Below are 21,199 nucleotides of genomic sequence, written 5' to 3' on the forward strand. Positions count from 1 at the left end.
TTTATATATTACAATCTCTTAACAGTATAGCACGGCTATACTCCAAAATAGAATCTCTTAAATGCACAGAATATTTTAATAGTATAGCCGCGCGGCTAAACTCAAAATAGAATATTTTAATAGGCTAGCCGCGCGGCTAAAATCAAAATAGAATATTTTAGTATAGCCGCGCGGCTATACTGAAAATAGAATATCTTAAAAGTATAGCCGTGCGGCTATACACCAAAATAGAATTCCTTAAAATTAGAGCCGCCAGTATAGCCGCTCAAAGGAGGATCTCAACTCACAGTTGGATGTTGAGTTATTTTTTAAGCTACTCAGAAAATCAAATGTAGAGAGAACCAAATGGGGTTGAGAGCGAGAGGTGTGGGGGCATTGCCAAACCTCATTCGAAGCCTCCGGAAGGAAGCCCACCCAAAGCAACAATCACTTCCGTCCCTGAGGCGCGCCTTCTCTCTCTACGATCAGATCAATCTCATCGACAACGTCCCTGATGACCAGCTTCGCTTTCAACGGTGCCTGCCTGCCTGCCTTCCTCTTCCTTTGTTTCTTCAATTAATTTTCTCTTCTTGAAATGAATTCACTTTTGCTTTGTTTGTAAACCGAAAAACAACCACTAATTACAGTTGTGCCATTTATTGTGATAAAGGTACACTGAGACAGGATTCAGAGTGAATGGGGTGGACTATGAAGGAAGCTTGCTTTGTGTTGGAAATATGTTGATGTCTTGGGCTCCCACCAAATTCTCTCATGTCACTCCTGATAGGTCTTTCTTTGCTATATGCTTGAAATTTTAATTTTGTTTTTCTGGCATTTTTGTTAATTGAGGATAAAACTCTTAATAATCAATTAAAGCTTAATTAGAGCAAAGAAATCTACCCAAAATACCCACACACAAAAAAAAAGTAGAGCAGTGAAATAGCAATTTTATCTAAATTTCATCTATTTTATGTTGTGATGCAGCTTATCAATGTTTCAAATCGTGCGGCCTATACCTGGTAAATTTCAAATTTCGGTTTAATCCCGTTATTTTGCCTCCAAATTTGTTTTCTTTTTTCTTCCTTCTTGTCAGGTGCACCTTGTTCTAGGTTGTCCTTCATCAATTACTTTAGGTAGACTCATAGAGAGAATTTAGAACAATTTTCTTTTCTGTAAGAAGCAGTAAGTCAATATGTGATCAATTCCTTTGTATGAAACATGGGCTCCCAGCTAACCAATCATATAGAGAGCATTCGGCGCAAGCTGTTATTTAGTACTAAGTCATCGGTGAAAAACCTTTATATTCTCAGTTGGAATGTGGAAGCTTACTGACTTCCCTTATATTATTAACTTGTGTACTGAAACGTATAATATTGTAATCATGTTTCATCTCTTGCTTCCAAATCTGAAACAGTAATGACCTAATAGTACATTCTATGCCTGATAGAAAAATTGAAATGTCAACCAAAATGTTATGTACAACATTTGCCTCAATCAAGGGATTATTGAAATTTGTATCCCTCAAAATACTTTCTTTTCCTCTTTCCCTTGCTGTGTCTGGCCATCCCATCCTCACTAAACAATATGGTTACTCTATACTCTGAAGTTATTTGTTGTTGCCATTCTTATTATTCTTCGCTAACTGCTTTTTTCATTGACATCTTATTTTGATAATTTATTTCAGAGATTTTGATTCTTGGCACTGGGAGAAACATTGAACCCGTAGATCCTGAACTACGACGCTTCATTCGCTCTACGGGAATGAAGTTAGAAGCCGTTGACTCGGTATATTTCATCACTGTGCCTATTTTATTCATTTTTTCTTGCACATTATTTTTATTATGGCCACTTAATGTTCTGATTTATCTGACAAATGAATACCTAACATTGATTTGTAAGGAAATTCGATGTTGCTACATTATTCATCAAATATTAAATGCTGTTGTCCTAATGTTATATATAGGAAGCTTTAGGAAAGTAGGAAAGTAGAGGATATCAGGAATTTGGGGTTTGATCAATAATATCACGTTCAAATAATTTAGAATTTAAGTACTACAGAAGTACAGTAACTTGTCGCATAAAGTGTAATTTCATTTCTAGGTTCCACATGGACCCCTAAAATCTTGATGTACAATGAATTACTACTCTAGTATGGTGGGAACTTTCTTTCTGCATATCCAGACAAGGATTAATAGCACTTCCCCTCCTACAAACAAATGCAATGGGGAATTTGATCATGTCTCTTGTTAATTTGAATTCTTTATTAACCAACCTAATTCCCACTTTATGCAAGCTTTAGCAATCACTATGATAGTGTGGAGCCTTTCCTATATTTTCCTTGTACATCAGTGGGCTGTCATTTGTGACAATAGTTTGTATATTTGGGACTATCAATTTCACTGGTAGGTAATTATGAACTAGCTCTTCAGGTGTTTTTGCTTTACTGAAATTGGCTGATGCCACAAGGGATAAAAGTGAAAGATTGAGTGGGAAAGGGGAGAACTTGATTTAGACCCAATCCCCCTGTTTTCAGTTTCAAATAAATTCACTCACTTATCCGCTGCGTAGTGTTTAAATCTCAGCATTGGTAATTATGAGTTCTATTGGGTAGTTTCACATGTGACACTAACTGGAGGAGATGACTCTTATCTAGTTTCAAATGTTGAGCCACCAGGAGGCTAGAGTTAAAATCTGTAACCAAATTTTACTTTCTCTTAGTTATACTTCCCCATGAGTTTCAAGGTGGTCTTTTTGTTCTGAATTGGTGATTTTGCCAAATTTAAGTTTATTATTCTCTCCGGAGTATAACCAAATGGCATCTGTATTAGGAAATATCCTGACTATAACTTGTTTTCTGTGTGAGGCCCTAACCTGCCATCTTTCTTCAGTTTTGTTGCATACCTCCTTCTAAGTTGAACACAGATTCAACTTCAAGTCCTATATTAGCCTCTTCCAATGTGTGATTGGGGCCTGTAGTTCCAATGAGTGGAGAATTAAAAAACTGATATGGCAATTGATGCTCCATTTTCAACTTGGCTTTATAACAGTAGTGGGTTCTACTACCAAGTTCATAATATTGTCTCAATTTTGTTTTCAGAGAAACGCCATATCAACTTACAACATACTGAATGAGGAAGGTAGGATTGTGGCTGCTGCGCTTTTACCGTACGGAGCTTCTTAATGGTGCCTTGACCCAGTGCAAGATGAGTGCTTTCTGCGTCCTAACAATCAATCTTCTTCCTCACTAGGTACATACAACCTCAAGCAAAATGAATGCATTTATAATGTAACTAGTGACTAAGAGGCATGCTACATCGATTTTCGTAGTGTAGTTAAGGTGGTCTGTTGCTGCTGTATGCATGCTCAAGTAATTCATTCTGATATGTTAAGCATATCTCTATGGTAGATACCCTCGAGGCTATGTTAAAAATCTTACCGCAGAAGTTCGTGATAAAAAAAGATACTATTCTTGCAGAAATTTTCCGAATAAAATCATCTTGAAGTTCAAGTATATTCCAAAATGAATAAAGTTGGAATTTGTGAAATGTTGAATTCTATTTCTTAAAGGCATATGAGCCTATCACATTCAGATAAAACGTGTAGAATTTTATGAAGTATATTCAGATGGAAAAAAAAGAAGAAAAAGAAAAGGCGTGTTACCTTTTATTATTATATTCTTTATTCGATTGAAATAGTAAACCTGTCGTGGCAAAAGAAATTGAGAACCAAACTAAAAATATCTTTTTTGGTTTAGAACCAAACCAAAGATTTTGGGTAACTCTTCGTGTTTTAGCTAAGATTAGGTGACTTTGGCTCCACAAGGGATCCGGATCCTTAAAGTCCTCCTTGAACGGTGCAAGTTCAACCAATGGAAAAAGGATTCAATTCCTCATAAAAAAGATTGAAAGTTAGTTGTAAGGAGCACTGTATATGGAGAAAAACTTCCCTATGTGCCTATTTGTCATCCTTTCCCTATGTGACTATGTCATTATCACACTTCATATTTGTTGGGTCATTAGAAGAGAATTGCTGTGGTCAGTAGTCGGTGCGTGAACGCATCCTAGCCATAGATTGCCCATGCGGCAACGTGCGAATTCAAAGATGAGAGAAATCAAGAGTGGCCTACTGCACAGAAGCTCCTACAGTTTCGTCAAATGTATCTCTGGTTGCTGTCAAACTCAAATGTACCTCTTGCCTTTCCAAAATCAAAATTGTTACTAGGTTCGATTCCTTCTTTTAATATCGCTTGTATAAAAAAAAATTATATCAATGACCAGCTTTAATGAAAGTTGAGAAATCATATTTGGGAAATCCAATCCAAATAAATTAGTTAGGTCTAATCTCATTCTCAGAAACTTCCAGTTTTCTTTTTTTTTCTTTTACTAAATGCAGTGACTTCCAGTTTTGTGACGCTTAGTCTCATTGAAATTCATAACGGCTAGTCCCCGTTGAAAAACAGAAAAAATAATCATGCCCAAAACACACATATGCATGTATGGCAGTTGCATATACATGGATCCTTCAAACTTTAAAATCTACTGTTACTGTGGATTAAAATTTGACTATTTTATTTGGTTCGACTGGTCCCACTTTCTGGGATGTTACAGCAAGTTCCAGTCACTGTCCATGGAGTCGGTTTGTTTTTCATGTAATAAGGTTCCTGATGCACCCAAGAATAGAAAGAAAAAAAAAAAGACGAAAGCAAAAAGAACTCAGACCCGAAAAACCAACCATAAATCCACAGCATCCGAACAACTCTCTTTGTCAGTATATCTTTCTTGATTCTATTTTTACTACAAGTTTTCCACGCCACCTTTTCCATTCTTCTCTCTGTTGCCTCTGCCTATAAATCCCAGCACAGCCTTCCCATTTTTTCATTGCAAAACCAAACTTTCAATCACTTGTAAATCACTCTTCACTCATTCATTTCTTTCTTTCTTTGCTCTCACTGTGTGTTTTGTTTTGGTGAATTGTGATCTCTCTTTTATAGCTTCTGTACAAGTCAAGTGTGTCAACAAATTGCAAATTCCCGTTAACCAAGGTTTTCTTTTTAGCTAGGTTTGAGTTGTAGAACTTCTTGTAATTCATCTTCCTTTCTCTGTTTTTCTGTCCTCATGGCACCTCCTGATGATCCTGTTAGTCCAATCCTCAGTTTGTGTCGGTCCAACGGTTTAGAACAATACTTTGATTTGTCTAATGGAAAGTTTAGTGTCAAAGGTGTTCCATTGCTCTCTGAAGTTCCAAGCAATGTCACTTTTAATCACTTCCACTCAACCTCCCAATCTTCTGATGCTCCATTTCCTCTAATCCAACGCGTTCGTGCCTTGTCCCACAAGGGCGGGTTCCTTGGATTCAACAAGGAGGAGCCCTCAGATAGGTTGATGAACTCCTTGGGTAGATTCAGTAACAGGGATTTCCTTAGCATCTTTAGGTTCAAGACCTGGTGGTCTACAATGTGGGTGGGGAATTCTGGGTCAAGTTTGCAAATGGAAACCCAATGGGTGCTCTTAGATGTCCCAGAGATTAAGTCCTATGTGATAATCCTGCCCATTATTGAAGGCAGTTTTAGGTCTGCTCTTCATCCTGGCACTGATGATCATGTAATGATCTGTGCTGAGAGTGGTTCTACGCAAGTGCAAGCATCGAATTTTGATGCCATCGCTTATGTTCATGCCTCTGAAAATCCCTACAACTTGATGAAAGAAGCCTATAGTGCTCTCAGGGTCCATCTCAATACCTTTAGGCTGTTAGAAGAGAAGACAGTCCCAAATCTAGTTGACAAATTTGGTTGGTGTACTTGGGATGCCTTCTACTTAACTGTAGAACCTGTTGGTGTCTGGCATGGTGTCAAAGAATTTGTTGAAGGCGGTGTATCCCCTAGGTTTCTCATCATTGATGATGGCTGGCAAAGCATCAATTTGGATGGTGAGGACCTGCATGAGGACGCGAAAAATCTAGTTCTTGGTGGGACTCAAATGACTGCTAGGCTTCACAGGTTTGAGGAGTGCAAGAAGTTCAGGAACTACAGAGGAGGGTCTATGTTGGGCCCTGATGCTCCTTCATTTGATCCTAAAAAGCCAAAGTTGTTGATAGCCAAGGCAATTGAAATAGAGCATGCTGAGAAGAATCGTGACAAGGCCATTCAATCTGGAGTCACTGACTTGTCCGAGTTTGAAACAAAAATTCAGAAGCTGAAGCAAGAGTTGAAAGAGATAATTGGTGAAGAAGAAAGCAGTGCTTCTAATGAAGGCTGTAGAAGCTGTTCTTGCGGAGCTGATAACTATGGAATGAAGGCCTTCACAAGCGATTTGAGAACCAAATATAAAGGTTTAGATGATATATATGTATGGCATGCTCTCTGTGGTGCCTGGGGTGGTGTTAGGCCAGGTGCAACCCATCTCAGTGCAAAGGTCATCCCCTGCAAAGTCTCTCCTGGACTTGATGGGACCATGACTGACCTTGCTGTGGTGAAAATCGTTGAGGGGGGGATCGGGCTTGTTAATCCTGATCAAGCCGATAATTTGTTTGACGCTATGCACTCCTACCTTTCCAAAGTTGGTATCACAGGAGTCAAAGTGGATGTTATTCATGTAAGTATTCAACATATCACCATCTTATTTTCTGCTGTATTTTCTTATTTGATTATCTATATTCACTTGCAGACTTTTAACTGTTTACATGAATTTTCCGTATAGACTCTTGAATATGTATCTGAGGAATACGGAGGCCGTGTGGAGCTTGCAAAGGCTTATTACAAGGGGCTGACTCATTCTCTTCAGAAGAACTTCAATGGGACTGGACTTATTGCTAGCATGCATCAATGCAACGACTTCTTCTTCCTTGGGACAAAGCAAATCTCTATAGGAAGAGTTGGTAAGAAAATCCAAACAAATCGATATTGTGTATAACCTATAACTTCATTTTAAACCACCAGGACATGTCATCATGGGTGTTATTCTTCTATTGCAGGTGATGATTTTTGGTTCCAGGATCCAAATGGAGATCCTATGGGAGTTTACTGGTTACAAGGTGTTCATATGATTCATTGTGCCTACAACAGCATGTGGATGGGTCAGATCATACATCCAGATTGGGATATGTTCCAATCAGACCATCCGTGTGCCAAATTTCATGCAGGATCTAGGGCTATCTGTGGGGGTCCGGTATATGTAAGCGACTCGGTTGCTGGTCATGATTTCAATCTCATTAAGAAGCTTGTTTACCCAGATGGTACCATCCCCAAGTGCCAGCATTTTGCGCTTCCCACCAGGGACTGCCTCTTCAAAAACCCTTTATTCGACAACAAAACTGTTCTGAAAATTTGGAACTTCAACAAGGTATGTTCCTCAATCTCATTAACAAGATACTGACAATCTGTAAAATTGAGACCAGCAAGGCATTGTGTGATCATACTTGTCATTTTCTACATACTAGGACAACTTATTTTGTAGTCTGTTGCAATTTGATTGAGAAAGATACTTACTCAATTTATTATAATTATTCCACAGTATGGTGGGGTGATTGGAGCTTTCAACTGCCAAGGGGCTGGCTGGGACCCCAAGGAGCAGAGGATCAAAGGCTACTCAGATTGCTACAAGCCAATCTCTTGTTCATTGCATGTTTCAGAAATTGAATGGGACCAAAAGATAGAAGCAGCCAATCTATGTAAGGCCGAAGAGTATGCGGTCTATCTCAACCAGGCTGAAGAACTTCGACTCGTGACCCCGAAATCTGATGCAATTCAAATCACCATCCAACCATCTACATTCGAGCTTTTCAGCTTTGTGCCAATTAAAAAGATAGGAAGCAGCATCAAGTTCGCGCCAATTGGACTTACAAACATGTTCAACAGTGGAGGAAGTGTCCAAGAGTTGGAGTACAAAACTACTGCAGTTGAGTTTAGTGCCCAGATGAAGGTTAAAGGTGGAGGCAATTTCTTGGCATACTCAAGTGAGTCTCCGAAGAAATGTTGTTTGAATGGGACTGAGGTAGCTTTTGAGTGGTCAACTGATGGCAAACTGACCCTGAATCTTCCTTGGGTTGAAGAAGCTGCTGGCAATTCTGATGTGGTTTTTGCTTTCTGATTTGTATCCTAATTAACTTTGCTCAAGGCCTTAGGGTGTGACAAATTTGTAGTATATGAACTGAAGTTACTATTTTAAGCATAATGAATTCATTTTGTACCGTATAGTGATTACATTTCACATTTATTCCATCATATTATACAGTGGAGGAGGAAGACAACTTGCCTAAGGAGGCACAAAGGAGAAACTGTGTTCAAAGGAGCCACTTAACATTACCAAAGTTACATAACCGATGAAAATATACACAATTTCTAACAACTTGGTGAAACGTTTGTGGGAAAGATTTGAATATCTTTGCAAAGGGCTTAACGCTCAAGTTTTTAAAACTCTTCATCTCTTCACCTGAAATCAACGGTTAGTATTAGATGACTATTGTCCTCAGGACTCTATCTTGTATTTATGTTTATCCCATGTGGGATTCCTCTTAATTATCTGATTACATTGTATTCTTATCATACTTGATATAGGACTATATCTGTAATATTGTATAAATCAATACAATATGCCCTCATGATGATTGTGGCTTGACCCCATACGTTCCAATTCTTTCATGGTATCAAGAGCCTATTGACTTACAATCTGAAATTCTTTCATGGTTTCAACTCAAGTCATGTGTTGATTCTTTCGTCCCCAATATTAATTTTTATATAAAACTTATACCTTTTCAGGAATGAATTATTTGAAGATTATTCTTCATTTAACCTTTGGTTATTGCTCCAAATCAATGATAAAGTATCTATCTCCAGCAGCGATTTTAATTCTTCATATGAAAAGGAATAACTTATGAGTTTTTCTATTTAAACCATGCACTTCTCTTTATTCACCCTTAAATACACATGTAATAGGAAAAAAAAAACTCATCAACCTCACACTCCACACCCACACCCCCTATCTCACTATCTTGGCCTTCACCACTCTAAGTTTACATCAATCTCACATCACTTAAAGAGATAAAAACATTGTTGTTAAACTCAATTGACGGACCCACAATCCACTATTTGCATACCGTATTGAGGATTTGTAAAGAGAAGATGAGAGTGTAGTAAGTTTCTTGGATCAAAAGAGAAGAGTAATTTGACAATATGGTGTAGAGGAGTTTGTGTTTTTCTAAAACTTAATATGAAGAGTGGTAGGGTGTGTGTATAGATGTACTAGGGTTAAGTATTAAGTTGGATGATCTTTTTTTGTCTTTTTACACAATAATAAAACTTAAGAGCTTAATGATTTAAGTATTGGAGTAAACAAAGAAAAGTGTGGAGTTTAAATAATCTAACTTCTTTATACAAGAATTAGCACGCAACTAAAACTTAAAGCTTTTTTAGTACAAGTGATTTGGAGAGGGGTCATTGGGTGCTTAGAGGTTTCGAACCTCTGCTCACATGAATAGAGACGGAAGAGCTCAACCGAGTGATACCCCATTGACAACTAAAACTGAAAACTTGGGTATGTGATTTCCTCTACGCATTTGATTTTCAATTTGTAATGTACTAGGTATACGAGTTTAGGCTCAACAACCAAACACCATTCCACTTTTGTTTGATGATAACACCTATTTTCATTTGAGGTGTTCTTATGGCAAAGTATGAAGGACAAATGGTAGAGATAGTTAGGTAGAAGCTGTGTAACTGAATATGTAGTTTAGATATCCAAGTCAATGATAGATCCAACTACTCCAAAAAAGTCATCATACACTGTTCAAAATGTACCTTCTTCCTTGTGTTTTTATAAGAGGGATCAATGCATAATGATTTTTTCAGTGCCAAAAACTCCCAATCCTATTCTGTAATTTCTCTATTTCTTGACAGTTAGTGCAATGCCAAGTGGCTAAATTCTTTTGGCTTTGAAAGTGTCGGCTGATCATCTTTTATATGATTTTTTTTAAGGATAGATATTTTGTAATGCATAATTTGCTTTTCTATATAGGATTATGACTCAAAAGTGGGTCTACACAAATGCAAAGTACAGGCTAGAAACATCCCAACGAGAAATTTCTTGCCTTTTTGCTTAGAATATTGCTATATTTGATGAAAATTTATCAAAATAGTAGTATCCTCTGGAGGATAGGCTAAAGCTTGCTCCTTCCGATTATTTATTCATTTATTTCAGGTAAACCTTGTAGAAGAAGAATTCTATTTTAGTCTTGATCTTGATTTTATAATTTTCCAAGGAAACACATCACAAAGATTCAACATCAGTACTTGGATAAACCCATTTAGGGTCAGTCATTGTCAGCTTGAACCCCCTCGATTTTCCCAGGAAACAAACAGAAAAGGTGAGGTTAATCCAAATCAAGAAGCCATTCAGAATGTGAAACGAATTAAAGTCAAGGGGCAACCCTAAAGTCAATAGTAGCAAGTGATGACTCATTTGATTTGCTTGTGAAGACGCGTTCCAACATTCTTGAATAGAATAGAATTATCCATATCAATCTTTTGGTCGGCCCAATACCAGGCCACAGCTTCCCCTCATCTATTCCCACCTTTCCTCCTAACCAACTAACTAACGAACGACTAACTGATGGCTTTAAAATTCGAACAAGAAGATCGTTTTCTTTGACCCTCACATTTGGTTGGCCTTAGATCTTGTGACACTTGATTTTTCGGTGGAGTTTTTTTTTGGCCGACTAATGTATGGTGTTGCATGTTAACGATACATCATCATACATGCTATGCTATTTTACCATGCATTTGCTAGATTTCATCTTCTTTGTTAGAGGATTTGGCAGACTTGGGCCACTTTCACATGGACTTGGACTTTGACTTATGCCATGGATTAGGGTTTGGGCCTTCACCCCATTCGGAAGCTTCTTAGCAATATTTGAAGGATGATAAAACATGGATTAGGATTTGTTTCTGTCAAGAGTTGTACTGTTTTTGAAAGAATATCCCAACCCAACTAGCTAGGCCTCGATTAAGAGTCCAGTACAGTTTTAATAACTTGGAGAATACTTAACTTTGCTTAGAAGTATCCTCATCACAGTAGTATCCTAGTCTAACTTGGAGATATCGATGACATAAAATACGATTTGGAGAAAGAGGTAATCTAGCAAAGAGTCGTTCAAGGATGAACATGTTAAATTAAGTAGGGTAAATATTCAATTATGTTTCTGTTTCTGTTCTTTTCCAATGTATGTGTATTTATAAAGAAGTACAACGTTAATTAAAATAGGAAATAAATCTAAATTACAATATGAAATTAATTTCAATTACAATATGACTAAATAAATGGGTAAGTAATCAAAATCCATAAGTAAGTAAGGAACTAGAATCTAAACTAAGTAAGGAATTAGAATTCTAACTAAATATGGACTTGTCAACATAACATGATCACCATATATATGTAAATTCAGTGCAAGAGAGATTTTAAAGCTGGCGTACGTCAAGAAAGCTTACTAAAGAGAAGAAGCAATATATCGATATCAAATCAATGGAATTTGAAGACGAGGATGGTATTATTATAGGTCGTCGTACAAACCATCGATCAAGAAGGAAGTGGATGAGACTGCAACATCAGAGATTCATGGGGAAGTTGAAGAAGAAGTAGATGGGGTTGAGAGGAGGCTCAAAGAGTTGAAGAACTTTGATGAGCTTCCTAACCCTCCTTTTAATCATCACTTCATCAACAAACCATATAATATACAAGCATCGCTAGCCGAAAGGATTCAAGGAGAATGGGAATCAATAAGACAACTTCCCCCTAGTTCAATTTTGGTTAGGGGTTATACTTCAAGGATTGATCTTATGAGAGCTGTGATAGTTGGTGGAGGTGACTTCATACGTCTTCCAAAACGTGACAAGATCAAGATACTTGGTCGAAAAGGTGTCGTGATAGTTGATGATGATCGAGAAGATGATGAGATGATAACTTGTCGAGAAGGTCCTCCTTATCACCAAGGCTTGTTCTTCTTCGACATATTCTTTCCAAGCAATTATCCGACAGAGCCTCCCCAACTCTTTTTCCGCTCTTACGGCCTTGATCTAAACCCTAACTTGCCCAAAAACGGCAAAGTTTTGCTTGACGCCAATCTACAACAGTCAAACATATGGGACACACTTGTTTCAATTCGGGAATTGATTCTCGTGGATGGTATTGATCATGACAAACAGAAATCTTCGAAATTAAGCAAAAGGGTTTTTGTGCAAACTTGGGAAGCCATGCTTCATATGTTGGAGTGCCCACCTATCCATTTTCAAGCTTTAGTTTTGGGGTATTTTCGAGTAAGATCTCATCAGATTCTACTCGACTACAAAGCTTATGCCGATGTTAAGGATCCGGCGATGAAGTTGTTATTCTTCAAGCTTGTGAAGGCCTTTGAAACTAATGGAACTTATTGCCGACATCATTATAATCAGAAGGAGTATGATTTGGCATTTGAAAAAAAGGAGCCTTTAGAAGATTATAGCAATAATATTCGTAGTTTTTGGTACTCTTCACTAAAAATATAGAATAAAGTGAAGATTTTACTGTAATAGCTACGATTGGTAGGTCTCATATTTTTATTTTATTTTTAATTGTCTTTTGTTTCGTTATTAATTTTGTTTATGTTGTTGAAAACAGGTTTAATTTGCTTCAACTTTTATGTCTGCCTTTTTACCACAAGTCCAATCTTCTTGTACTATTAAATTATCCTAGAAAAGCCAATGCCCATTGATCATCTCATTATGTGCGATGAACTTTTACATGAACAAAGGCCTAAATGCAAGTTTTAATTCAAACTACCATGTGAAGTTTATGCTCAAATCTCACATTGCCTAAGAAGTTGAAGCGATTCTTGTTGCCCTCTTGACCAATGTTTTGCATCTCACTTTGCTCCCCACTGTCAAATTTGTCAACAACAAAAAAAACTCATTAAAAAGCTAATGTGGCACTAATAGGACCCACTTTTCTCGACCTAGCTGCAATCGTGGACGTGAGATTATTCAGGTTGACTCCAACATATAGTACTTAAAATGAAATTGCGATGAAGAAATCAGGCCTATAATAAGCATTGCATATAGCAGCATAATTACTCTTCCTAAGCTCACGGAGAACATTGATTGCTCACTCCTTGGTTACAAGGGCAACAGTGTGTTGCGTGGGTTATTCTCTTATGATAAGAGACTTGTCTCCATGGGCCACATAGCCAACAACTACTCATCATTACGAATTTATCTAAAGGAAAAAAGGAAATTAAGAACAAGAAGAAGAAAAGGTTATATAATTTGGCAGGACGGAGACATGTCAACAAGCTATAAGTGCTTAGTTTTGCAAAAAATATTATGCAGTGTTCATTTTCTGTTTTTGTTTTATGGTCAATCAATTTTCAACGAATTATAAAAAGAAAACCAAAATTTATGGTGGGCAGCTCTATCGCAATTCTCTGAATTTTAATAAATAAAGACTTTCGATTCGAAATTTAACTACTATGTATTTGTTTGATATTATATGGCCTTGAAAAATTAAGAATGATAATCAATAATAATGCATTGTGTGACTAATACCATATAGTCTATTAATTTGGGTTAGGATTACCATGTGCATAGCCGTCACAAAGTTTGTTTGTTTTGTAAACCGAGTTTAATTGCCAATTTATATGTAATCACCAACCAAGGGATGACAAGAAGATCCAGAACACTCTACATTCCTATCCAATTGTTCAATATATATAATTAGCATAACCATAATTATAATTATAATTAAGTAGCTTGCTAGCCCCGCCACAGATGGTGAAGGTGCACAAGACCTCGTGCTCTAAATCTTGCCACGTTGCATATTCAGAACCATTCGATCTATGGACTTGGATAGTGCTGGCCAGGTAACTATATCAGTATGCTGGATCTGCAACCGCATTTGCATGTGCATCATGTTCTCTGGCTCCTGCTTAAGCTTTGCTTGTAGATCAATGGTGGGGATAATTGGTTTGGAGGGGAAAAAATTAATGGAACCAATGATTCAAATTCTCGAAATACTTAGAAGGTTTTGGTTTTATTTATTTATAGTAATCTCCAAACCAACTCCAAGTGAACTAATACTGCATGCATGCATTGCTATATATATATATATGCATACTTTGAATATTTTTCTGAGAATTAAACAAGAAATAATAAAAGGATTTTTCCAATGCATGTGTCAATATATCTCAAGCCTGGTATATATCTCCACCGAAAGTGCAAGTGACAGACAGAAGATGCATGCATCTTTGTCTGTGAGATTGTCTGAGTTTTAAGTTTGGAGAGGGATACCATGATACAGAGACATGTTACAAACATGGCTTAGGAATTGTTTTTTCTAACAAGTTTGAGACATCAATCATCAGTTTGAAGCAAGATGGGGTTCATGAATGTCAGAACCAAATCTACCTTATCCCAACATTAAGATCTAATTTGTCCACCAATTCTAACATGGTATGTGCAGGCACTCCAATTCCTTTTAGTTTTATTTATTCTAGGTTTCCTGCCTGGAAACAAGGCCTAACCACCATGAAAAACCCTAGAAAAGTTTTAGGCCATGTTGATTGAGCTGGAATGATGAGGAGATTAAGGACCCCCAATTTGCATTATCTAAGTAAGCATTGAATTTGGAAAGTGGGAAGGAAGAATAATCCAGGGTGTTTTTCGTGGGATAGGCGTGATGAAAGGTGGTGGTGGTGGTGGTGGTTTAAGAAGGACCTCTTAAGAAGAATCATGTGGTTGCATGTGCATAAGTTGGAGAACATGCCCAAAGCAACAAGCATTAACAACACCAATAATAATATATGTACACTTGGCATCATCCCATTCATTTATCCCCATTCCCTTGGAGGAGGCCTTCTATGAAATTGTCTTGTGGCCCCTACTTTTGCCTTAATAAATTAATTAATACACATAATTAACTAATCTGTATTATCCTTAATGGCCGCCAACTCAGTTACCAGCTAACACCCTATAAAAACCCTTAATTATGCCATTTCTGCTATAGCAGCTATAGTGTTTTGGCTTGAATCATAAGGATTTCTCAAGGAAAGCAAGCTACGGTGTTTAGCTCCTGAATCATGGGTTCTCAGCATGCTCTCCTTGTTTCCCTTGATTTGAAGGGCATGGTCCTAAAAAATGAGGGAAAGTCCTACACAAAGTGGAACAAAGTTAATATGATCACAAGAACACCCAAAAGAAGAAGGATATTAAAGAAGAGGGGGACAGGGAGACGCCTCCAACTAAGTGCAAGAATGCGCAGCAATGGGATCCGAAGAAGGGTGAAAACCTTGAAGAGACTGATCCCAAACACCGATTCGTCGATGGGGTTGGATGGACTCTTCAGAGAGACAGCTGATTACATCCTGTCCTTGCAAAGTAGAGTCAGGCTCATGCAAATTATGCTTCAGGCATTGGCACATGATGAGTGACTCATTCATTTCTGTGAAGAATAGTATTCTTTATTTTTTTTTCAATTCTTTAAAAGTTCTTTTTTTTCTTTTTCTTTTTATTTTTCTTCCTGTTTTTCTTCTTGTGATTTAGTCATAGAAACCTGTTTGGGTTTGGGAATTCCAGAGTACATGCATGCTCTCAGGCTGTCTACAGTTTGTAAAGAGCTTGGTCATTTTATTGTGTGGAAAAAGCAAGTTGATGATAAGTGGTTTAGTGAATATTTACTCTTTAGTTTATTTGTGAATAGCATGTATTTTCTAGGAAATTAACGGTTGGCACGCAATTCTAATATGCTTTTTTTGGCGACCAACTTATAATTGCTGACTTATGGTGCATGGTAAAAAAAAAAATAAAAAAAAGGCTGACTCTATGGTGATTGATGAGGCCAGTTTTGATCCCAAATTGTAACGCGGTTTTGATTTTTGGGAGACTTTTGGAAAAAGCAAAATGAGAGAGAAAATTTTTAAAATAAGCTAAAACCTAAATTTACTTTTATGGTGGTTTATATCTTTGAAATCTGGCCATGGGAGTCCAAACGTGCAAATATAAATTAGGTATCTAGAGTGACAATTTTTTCCATCAAAATAGCTTTACTTAAATTAATTTAGTACAACTAAGATGATCTACAACACAATCATAAGCTCCAAATCCAAAAGGACAATAAATCCAACGAGTCCAAACATGCAAATATAAAGTGGACAAAACACACACAAACAACTAAAAATCACACATAACTAAAATTAAGCATGATCCCAAATTAAGCCTACAAAATAGTCAAAACCCTAAAATCACCCGTTGGCCTAAATAAGCAATAACAAAACTCTTTTCTTTCAGTGTCAAGTTAAGACAATTACCCACCCCAATATCAATTTGAAAAGACTTGACTGCATATCCTAACTTTATATCAGATTGAATTGGATTTGAGTGTAAAACTTAGGGTTGGGCAAAAGTAATCGTTGAACTGGTCAATCAAGCTGAATCGGAATATTATTAGAAATATATATAAATATTAACATATCAGGCCCCAATTCTATAGTAGTGAAATAGAATCGGATGCACGAAACTCTAGACCACAATAGAAGTTGCGCATTCAAACCCTATCCTTGCTAACATTGACAGAGCAGCATTCGAATTCGAACTTTACCGAAGCCTTAGGGCCAGTTTGATGGGACTAGTTTAAAGGCTTTTCATCCGGGCATCTACACTAGGATAACAGATTGGGCTGATCTCGTTACACATAAGAACTAAAGCTGAGCCGAAAGTGTTGGGTTAGCTAGGCCCACGTGGAATAACTAATTTATTTGCAATAACCTATAAGCTTATTAGTATTGGTTTAATCATCAATGGGTGATTTTAAACCTGTAAGTCTAGGGTTTATTCTATAATACTGATTGGTTTAATCGGCCTTTCACACGCGGAAAAGTGTTACAAGTTCAAAACTCTACCCATATACATATTCACCTCTCTCTCTCTTTCTTCTTCTCACTTTCATTCTCACTATTGTAAGTTTGAAATAAAGACGAAGTTAAAAAATTATATGTCCCACTTATAGTATGATTTGCACATGACTCCCATATGCTACTGCGTTTTGAGTACTCTTGAAAATTAAAGAACTAATCGAAGAAGAAAGCCTCTCTTATTGCTTTTGCAATATGAAATGGACTGAACAATAACGTGGGGGGTGGGGTGGTGCAAGTTCCATGAAATCCATGATGATGAAATAGAACACGTGTTTAATTATTTATTGTGTGAAACAAATTTGAACAAAGTTGAGAAATGGGCCGACAATTGGGTTGAGTATTTGGTTTCTGGATTTTCCAATTCAGGATGTACGAAAAAAGATGTGTCGGCAGCAGCAACCAAGAACGAAGACACGAAACATGTCACGGCTGGCTGGCTGCATTATGCATTATGCATGCGAATCAGCTTTGAACTTTTGGGCCTATAATATTTTCCAGAGAAGAGATATAGATGCTTTGTTTGTTCACCAAGCACCGACCAAGGTATGGGTTGATGGAATGGAATTTACCTTTTTGCCTTTTTTATCTTCTCCGTGTAAAATATGTACTACTGGCTTTACATGGACAATGAATGTCCTATATTGCATGCTACTATCAAATCAACTGTGGTTGGAATTTAAAATGAAAGTTTGCCATTAATATTACCTCAATTTTCATGGATTTCTTTCCTACTCTTTTCAGGGTAGAAAAGACATCGGGGGAAAAAGCCGATGCCTATTACCGTAAACAACGACAGTCTCTTTAAACATACTAATGTAGCTTCAATTGCTGACTTTCTTCATCCCAAATTATTCATCTGAGTACGACCTTGACAAATATTCTCAAATGTAGGGCTTCAACAAACACCATAAACTGAAGATATGCTGTGTGTTTGGACTGCTGTCACTCGAATTGCTTGTGTATATTTCCTATCCACCATCCACTAGGCACTAGCTACAAATATACACTTATCTTATAGGGGACAAATAGGTGAAGGAGAAGTGTAAAACTCTCCGTTGGTTTAATTTATTTTCTCAACAAGGGTACAACATGAAACATAAAATTTTGGAGCTAATAATAAAATAAAATTGTCTCTTTCTAGCCATCTGACCCCGAGCCTTGAGCTGTTACAAAATATATATATTCAACCCTAGCCGAATGGTTATGCTTTGACTTCCTCCCTTCCAAGTTCCATGTGCATCTCTCAGCCTCAACTTTTTCATCTGAGAATGCAGATGAGGTTAAGACTGATGACTCACAAAAAGACTACCAACCAAAAGTAACCCATTTCACGAGTCATATGACCCCAATCAATTATGTCAAACTTCTAGAACATCTGCTACCTTTGAAAGATTATAGATATTTAATTATGGGTGTTGGGTTGCATTATTTATAATTATTTACAGGTTTTGTAATAATTAATTGAATTGTTAGTCACATGAAGAGGATAAATGTGAGGCTTCAAGTGGGTGATTGATCTTTTTGTTTAAATAAAGCAACGGTTTGGTGGGAGTAAGAAATTTTGTAACCAATTACAAACCATGAGCAACACTTAACAAGAAATCTTAGCTTATGACCCGGCAATAATGGAGGCAGTTAACTAGTCATGATTTATAATAGAAATAACAAAGGACATGGAAAAAGAGAGAATTATGAGAGAGAGAGAGAGAGAGAGAGAGAGAGAGGAAATATTCTTATTACAAGCTTTTTCTGTGGTTGTGATAGAGATGGGAGACACTATGCCAAACTTATTTATTACAGTCCCTGTCAACCGGCGTTGAGCTTAATTGGTGGTTCATTTTGGACCAAATGCTATCCAACTTGAGATATTATCTTTGGTAGGGTGGTAGGGTCTCAATGCTTGCTTGTAGTGGTAGTGCGTTTACTTCCATATTGTCACATCTTCCTCCTTATGAATTATCATCACTCTTGTATTTGGTTTCGTAATTTTCCTTCATATTGTTCTTTTTAGACCACAATTTAACATATTTAGATATAAAATTCGCAGAGAATTCTTTTTTTAGTTATTCTTTGTTATTAAAGAAAACCGTTTATCAGATAGATAGACGCACGTTGAAATTTTCATTTAAAATTCAAGTATTTCGTAAACAAAAATACTTTAAAATAATTTCTAAAATCATTTGAAAGCATTTTTACTACTCCGAGGATTTCACCGATAAGAAAAGTTGGAGAGATGGGATATAGACTATAGTAGCAGGGGGCATGGACTAGTGACCATGGTCAAATCTTGGGGTCTGAGTCTGGAACTTGGGCATGTAACGGAAGGAGGAGACTTTTCACAACACAACAAAACAGAGACTTATTATTCAATTCGTAGTTGTTTTGGCTGTTTTTGAAAGCTCCTATACGTACCCAAAAAGCAAAAGCAAAAGCAATGCTAGTCAAACAGTCGCATACTACCAGTCCACTACCATTATCTAACTAAAATAAATAAATTCATGAATAAAAAAGTAAATAAATTAAGTATAAAAAAAAACATCTTCCGCTAAAGAAGACACAAAATACTCAGAACGCAGGATCTCGAAAGCGTGTTGCATAAGAAACCCAAAATATTCCGAAACCGCGTGAAGATTTTATCTCCAAGAAAGTTACAGCTATCGTATCAGGCAAAGAAAACAGCGGAGCTAATTACTTTTGCCTCATATTTCTCTTTCTCTTCATACTTTTCGGATCAATTGGCGCTGGAAATGTGTGAGGTGTGGATGGCTCATGTAGACGTCACTCTCCTTTTTTTGGGTAGGACCCGAGGATGTGTCGCCAAAACATCCTCAGCTGAGGATCGGTGTTAAAAAGCTAAACGCAAGTACTAAAAACGCACGTTCTCAACTTTCAGTCAAACAAAACAAAGGGCAAAAGTAAGTAGCTTTGTTAGGTTCTTCCATTTATGCAATCATGTCTAATGACAAGGATTATTTAACCTAATTCCACTGCTATGTATTCAGTACTAATCCTCACACAAGTTCAAGTTAAACAAACAACTAGACAAAGGATCAACAGTCAAGACCAATTTTTAAGATCTTGTCTTGCACCAAGATTTCCAAAATATTTGTGATATATTTAGAGAAATGTATCTTTTGAAACGGTTGTGAAATTGGTTTAGACTCATGATAATAGTTAAATCCAAGGACGGAATTGCCTTTAGATTAGGGTGGACCCTAGTCCAGTGGAAATTAATTAGCCCATCTCACCCTAGGCAAAATTAGCCCACTCCACTCGAGCAGCTTCCAAGAAAACGACAGTGAGCCACCTACGCATAATAAATGAACAAATCAATTTATAGCTCACTACTATGAAAATTTCTAATTCTTACCTGGGTTAAACCTCCTCCCCACTAATATAAGGTTAAGTATGTCATCTAACTTTTAGGGTAGTGGTACCTCTCTTCTCAGTGTTGGAAACCCCCCTCTCCATTAATAGATAAAAGTATAATTATTAGACTATGAATTTAAATCATGTCATATATATTATTATATATTGTTAGACTATGAATTTAAATCTAGTAACATAATTAGTGTCTCATGTTACTAGATCTGACTATTGCATAACAACATAATTAGAGATTTCTAATTTGTGTAGCTAATAAGATGGACATGTGTACGGGAAAGGAAAAAAGAGGAATCAAAATAGAAGTAGATGGCTTGTCTTGTGTGGCATCGCAAAATTGCAATGATGGTATCTTGCAATAACCATGCACTGACTGACCTCAGCATGGTTGAGTGTATATCAGTACGAAATGATAGTATTGGGATCCATCAACAGCCAACATAAAAAAACAACCAAAAAACTAACTAAAAACGCCTCAGAAATGAACGAGTGATTAATTGTTTTACCGAGAAAAGTTGGAAACACAATAATTATAGGCATGCAAAGTTACACGGAAATTATGTCAGCATGTTTTATCTTTGTGTGTGTGCGCGCGCGCGGTAAGCCGCACGTGGGGGTGCAACTTTGGCCTACAATTTCACCAACAAGAGAAAAGAAGTCGATCGTGTCTTTGGCCTTTTTTTATTTTATATTTATTTTATTTTTCTGTAGGGATTTTATGTGCATTCGGTGCAAGATAAAAAGGCATTAACCACCACCGACTATGGAGAAAGATAACATATGATTTCACACCTTAAAAATAAAATTAAAGTTGATACTCTTATCATAATTGAATTTTAAACACATGATTAAAGAATTCTCCCCATGAACTGCACCTAAAGTTTGTCCTGTTCACTGATTTTTTATGCGA

At 36.9% G+C, this 21,199-nt stretch overlaps 3 protein-coding genes across 3 annotated transcripts; all 3 read left to right on the forward strand.

The window, feature by feature from the left end:
* Positions 1-277: 277 nt before the first annotated feature.
* LOC103327306 (uncharacterized) lies at positions 278-3,492 on the forward strand. The gene is made up of 5 exons (XM_008229620.2): positions 278-515; positions 650-766; positions 964-998; positions 1,664-1,764; positions 3,077-3,492. The coding sequence occupies exons 1-5, from the start codon at positions 346-348 to the stop codon at positions 3,158-3,160; spliced, it is 507 nt and encodes a 168-aa protein (XP_008227842.1). The 5' UTR covers positions 278-345; the 3' UTR covers positions 3,161-3,492.
* A 1,452-nt stretch (positions 3,493-4,944) lies between these two features.
* Positions 4,945-8,167, forward strand: LOC103327305 (stachyose synthase-like). The gene is made up of 4 exons (XM_008229619.3): positions 4,945-6,569; positions 6,675-6,852; positions 6,949-7,316; positions 7,488-8,167. The coding sequence occupies exons 1-4, from the start codon at positions 5,094-5,096 to the stop codon at positions 8,061-8,063; spliced, it is 2,598 nt and encodes an 865-aa protein (XP_008227841.2). The 5' UTR covers positions 4,945-5,093; the 3' UTR covers positions 8,064-8,167.
* Positions 8,168-15,013: 6,846 nt separating this feature from the next.
* Positions 15,014-15,852, forward strand: UPB1 (transcription factor UPBEAT protein). Its single transcript, XM_089050873.1, has one exon. The coding sequence runs from the start codon at positions 15,073-15,075 to the stop codon at positions 15,421-15,423; it is 351 nt and encodes a 116-aa protein (XP_088906999.1). The 5' UTR covers positions 15,014-15,072; the 3' UTR covers positions 15,424-15,852.
* Positions 15,853-21,199: the final 5,347 nt, after the last annotated feature.

The sequence above is a fragment of the Prunus mume genome, linkage group LG4 (genome assembly GCF_029339155.1).
Source record: "Prunus mume cultivar Tortuosa linkage group LG4, ASM2933915v1, whole genome shotgun sequence".
Lineage (NCBI taxonomy): Eukaryota > Viridiplantae > Streptophyta > Magnoliopsida > Rosales > Rosaceae > Prunus > Prunus mume.

Bases quoted from the DNA above. Each gene is read 5' to 3' on its own strand.
- LOC103327306 (XM_008229620.2), top strand. From the start codon at position 346: ATGGGGTTGAGAGCGAGAGGTGTGGGGGCATTGCCAAACCTCATTCGA. The intron at 767-963 runs GTCTTTCTTTGC...GTTGTGATGCAG, and splicing joins TCTCATGTCACTCCTGATAG to CTTATCAATGTTTCAAATCG. The intron at 1,765-3,076 runs GTATATTTCATC...TTTTGTTTTCAG, and splicing joins AGTTAGAAGCCGTTGACTCG to AGAAACGCCATATCAACTTA.
- LOC103327305 (XM_008229619.3), top strand. From the start codon at position 5,094: ATGGCACCTCCTGATGATCCTGTTAGTCCAATCCTCAGTTTGTGTCGG. The intron at 6,853-6,948 runs GTAAGAAAATCC...CTTCTATTGCAG, and splicing joins AATCTCTATAGGAAGAGTTG to GTGATGATTTTTGGTTCCAG. The intron at 7,317-7,487 runs GTATGTTCCTCA...ATTATTCCACAG, and splicing joins AAATTTGGAACTTCAACAAG to TATGGTGGGGTGATTGGAGC.
- UPB1 (XM_089050873.1), top strand. From the start codon at position 15,073: ATGGGTTCTCAGCATGCTCTCCTTGTTTCCCTTGATTTGAAGGGCATG.